The 4370-nt window shown below is 39.7% G+C and overlaps 1 protein-coding gene across 1 annotated transcript; it reads left to right on the forward strand.

The window, feature by feature from the left end:
* LOC109554268 (olfactory receptor 10G9-like) lies at positions 1 to 933 on the forward strand. Its single transcript, XM_019954584.2, has one exon. The coding sequence runs from the start codon at positions 1 to 3 to the stop codon at positions 931 to 933; it is 933 nt and encodes a 310-aa protein (XP_019810143.2).
* The last annotated feature ends 3437 nt before the right edge of the window (positions 934 to 4370 follow it).

The raw sequence follows: 4370 nt of genomic DNA on the forward strand, positions 1-4370 counted from the left end.
ATGACAAATGCGAGCCTGGTGAAAACTTTCATTCTAACGGGCCTTCCCCATGCACCAGAGCTGGACATGCTCCTCTTTGGAATCTTCCTGGTGATCTATGTCCTCACCATCGTGGGAAATCTTCTCATCATGCTACTGATTATAGTGAATCCCCACCTGCACACCCCCATGTACTACTTCCTGAGCAACCTGTCCTTCATTGACATGTGGTACTCCACGGTCACTGTGCCCAAAATGCTGATGACCCTGGAATCACCTGAAGGCAGTCCTATCTCCTTTCCCAGCTGTGTGGCCCAGTTCTACTCCTTTGACTTCCTGGGCAGCACCGAGTGCTTCCTCTACACCGTCATGTCCTATGACTGCTTCCTGGCCATCAGTTACCCACTCAGGTATGCCAGCATGATGAGTGGGAGGATGTGTGCCATCCTGGCCACAACCACGTGGCTCAGTGGCTCTCTGCACTCTGCTGCCCAGACCACACTGACGTTCCGTTTGCCCTTCTGCGGGCCCAACCAGATCCAGCATTACATCTGTGATGCACCATCTATCCTCAAACTGGCCTGTGCAGACACGTCCACCGTGGAGATGGTGATCTTTGTCAACATTGGGTTGGTGGCCTTGGGCTGCTTTCTTCTTATTATGCTGTCCTATGTGTCCATCATCCATTCCATCCTGAAGATCCGCACCTCAGAAGGGAGATGGAGAGCCTTCCAGACCTGTGCCTCCCACTGCACTGTGGTCCTTTGCTTCTATGTTCCCCTTGTTTTCATTTACCTGAGACCAGGCTCCAAGGAGGTTGTGGACAGGATTGTGGCTGTTTTCTACACTGTGATGACGCCCCTTCTGAACCCTGTGGTCTACACCCTGAGGAACAAGGACGTGAAGAAAGCTCTGTTGAAACTGAAAAAGTCAGTATTTATTCAAAGTAAATAATCAACACAGACCAGATATGGCTAACTTTTATTTACAATTAAGTTAAACACCAACAAGAATTTAAACTAAAAAAAAGAAGAATTTATACTTTTAAGGGACATTTCAATTAATTCTTTAATGAAAACAATAATTTTTTACTGTTTCTCCCTGTGCAGAGTTCCAGCTCAAGCAGACTTTTAATGGTAATAATTTAAGGGAAGATCCCTGGAGAAGGAAATGGCAACCTACTCCAGTATTCTTGCCTGGAAAATCCCATGGACAGGCTACAGTTCATAGGGTTGCAAAGAGTTCAACACAACTGAAGCAACTTAGCACAGAGCACACGTATATAGCACAAAACACATTATAAACAATAGAAACACAGAAAGACCAAAATCTCTACATTCACAAAGGTCATCGTTGGGTAAGGGAGAAAAACAAATGCAGTATCAAACAAGGTACATTGAGATAGGTGTCATGGGTGCCCAGGAAGAGACTCATTAACTGTTTTAACTTGGAAATTCACTGGAAGACTCTAAATACTGTAATAATATGTATGAAACAAAACCATGTTGAAAGTTATTTAGATTTTTAATGAAGACACAAAAGGTAAATAAAAGTCAGTGTCTTTTTTAATTGAAATTTTTATTGGTATAACTGTCATACAAAGTTGTAAGAAATAATACAGAGAGAGATCCCTTGTATACAGAGAGAACCTTTGCCCAGATTCCTGCAATGGTAGTGATTAGCAGACTGCACCATAATATCACAACTAGGATTTGGACATTGATATAAGCCACAGATTATTCAGATTTTCACAGATTTATTTATGTGTTTGTATGTTAAGTTGTACACAGTTTTGACTCCTGTAGGTTTGTGTATCCACCATCACAGTCAATATATTGAACAGTTCCAAGACCATAAGGATCTCTTATATGATGATGTTTTAGCTGATGTGAATATTGACCACTGAATAAAGCTATCAAATATTATTATTTTTTTAAAGAATTATATAAAACAACTTTGAGGAGTTTTTTGTTTACAATTTTTTTGTGTTTTTTTTTTTTTGCTTTTCTGAGTGAATCAATATTCAATATATAAATATGTATTTAGTGGCTACTATGTGGTATGAACTGTGTGTACAAAGACTAAATAGACATAGACCTCAAGGAGCTTGTAGTCTTTATATAAGAAGAATAAGGTGTTTAAGAAATGGTCATAAAAATCAGACTAATGATGAAGGAACATATATACAATACTAGGATGAAGGATTCTTCTCTCTCAAAATTGGGAAAGTAATTGAAATATAGCCAGTGTAAATGTCATATGACCACATTTTTATTTAGAGATGTAATTAGTGTGTGAAGACAGATGGGAGGAAGGTTAGCCTTAAGGCAGAAAGATCAACTAAAGAGCTTTTTCAACTGCATATTAGGGAAAAAACAAACAAACAAACAAAACAACACATGAAAACCCAGGTTCAGGCAGTAAAAGTGAAAGTCACTCGGTCATGTCCAACTCCTTGCAATCCCATGGACTATATAGTCCATGGAATTCTCCAGGCCAGAATACTGGAGTGGGTAGACTTTTCCTTCTCCTGGGGATCTTCCCAATCCAGGGATCAAACCCACATCTACCGCATTGCAGGTGGATTCTTTACCTTCAGGCAGTAGTAATAGGAATCAAGATGGTACAATGAATGGTGAAGGGCCAACTTCATGAGAAGGTAAAACTGCTAGAGAAGGTTAATACGCTTTGGTAGTTGTGATAACACTCAACACACAGAGAATGTGATAAGGGTAAGTTCTTAGGATAGAATGAAGCATCTAGCTCCGGAATTACTTGGATAAAATACCCGTGAAAGTTTCAGGTAAAATCTCCTGGTTGATAGTGTAGCCTAGGAAACAAGGCAGGAAAAGCCTACAGACTCTGTAAACAAGGAGACTAGCCACAACATTCTTTGGTTTCTGGTTTTTAAACATCCATATCCTAAACATGGAGAAGAAAGCTTCTATTGTGCAGAATAAAGGGGCCAGATCAGCAAAGGGAAACCACTGTTCTTCCTATGTTTCCAAAGTAAGTCCAAGAAGATTTACACAAATCTGCTATTGAAACTTACAGAATCATTTCTCACAATAACACGAAAAGACCTTTACAGAGACTGTAAATTTAAGGAGTCCCAGAGAAGGTGCATATGATAGTGGCTACTTTTCAGTGACATGGTCCTGGGAGCAGAGAATTCAAGGACCAAAGCTGTTGCTCTTCTAGTTTCTTCATGCCACTGAACTATTCCACTGCAGAGATGACATATAAACATCATCCATGGAATATTTGTAGGTGATTAAAAGGAAACGAGGAATTGAAAACATTCATTTGAATAACAAAGGGGCAGCTGGAGGATTTAGGGGTAAAGGTGCATATAGTCGGCATGTAAACATAAAACCCGCATGTTTAAAAACTGTGATAGTACTGTAAACCGTAGTAATCAAGAGTCTGCACAACTGGCATGAAGTACTGACAAGTACGTCAGTGGAGCAAAATGTGGATCCACACCTGCACATGTCACTCAGACAATGTTTAATCAAAATGCCATCACATTTCAAAGGGGAAAGTATAGTGCTTTCAACAAATAAAGCAGAAAGAGCTGGCTATCCATCAGTAAAAACCAAATTTTGAGTGTTACCATACTCTTTATTAAAAAAATATTATTTTTTTGGTAAATTAATTTATTTATTTTAATTGGAGGTGAATTACTTTACAATATTGTAGCAGTTTTTGCCATACATTCACATTAATCAGCCATGGGTGTACCTGTGTCCCACATCCTGAACCCCTCTCCCACCTCCCTCCCTATCCCATCCCTCAGGGTCATCCCAGTGCACTGGCCCTAAGTGCCCTGTCTCATGCATCAAACCTGGACTGTCAATCTATTTCACATATGGTAATAAACATGTTTCAATGCTCTTCTCTCAAATTATCCCACCCTTGCCTTCTCCCACTGAGTCCAAAAGTCTGTTCTTTATATCTGTCTTTTTTTTTGCTGTCTTGCATATAGGATCATCATTACCATCTTTCTGAATTCCATATATATGCATTAATATGCTATATTAGTGTTTTCCTTTCTGACTTACTTCACTCTGTATAACAGGCTCCAGTTTCATCCACCTCATTAGAACTGATTCAAATGCATTCTTTTTAATAGCTGAGTAATATTCCATTGTGTGTATGTATCACAGCTTTATTATCCATTTGTCTGCTGGTGGACACCTAGGTTGCTTCCATGTCCTGGCTATTGTAAACAGTTCTGCGATGAACATTGGGGTACATATGTCTCTTTCAATTCTGGTTCCCTCAGTGTGTATGCCCAGCAGTGGGATTGCTGGGTTGTATGGCAGTTCTATTTCCAGTTTTTAAGAAATCCCCACACTGTTCTCCATAGTGGCTGTACTAGTTTGCAT

The sequence above is a fragment of the Bos indicus genome, chromosome 29 (genome assembly GCF_029378745.1).
Source record: "Bos indicus isolate NIAB-ARS_2022 breed Sahiwal x Tharparkar chromosome 29, NIAB-ARS_B.indTharparkar_mat_pri_1.0, whole genome shotgun sequence".
NCBI lineage: Eukaryota > Metazoa > Chordata > Mammalia > Artiodactyla > Bovidae > Bos > Bos indicus.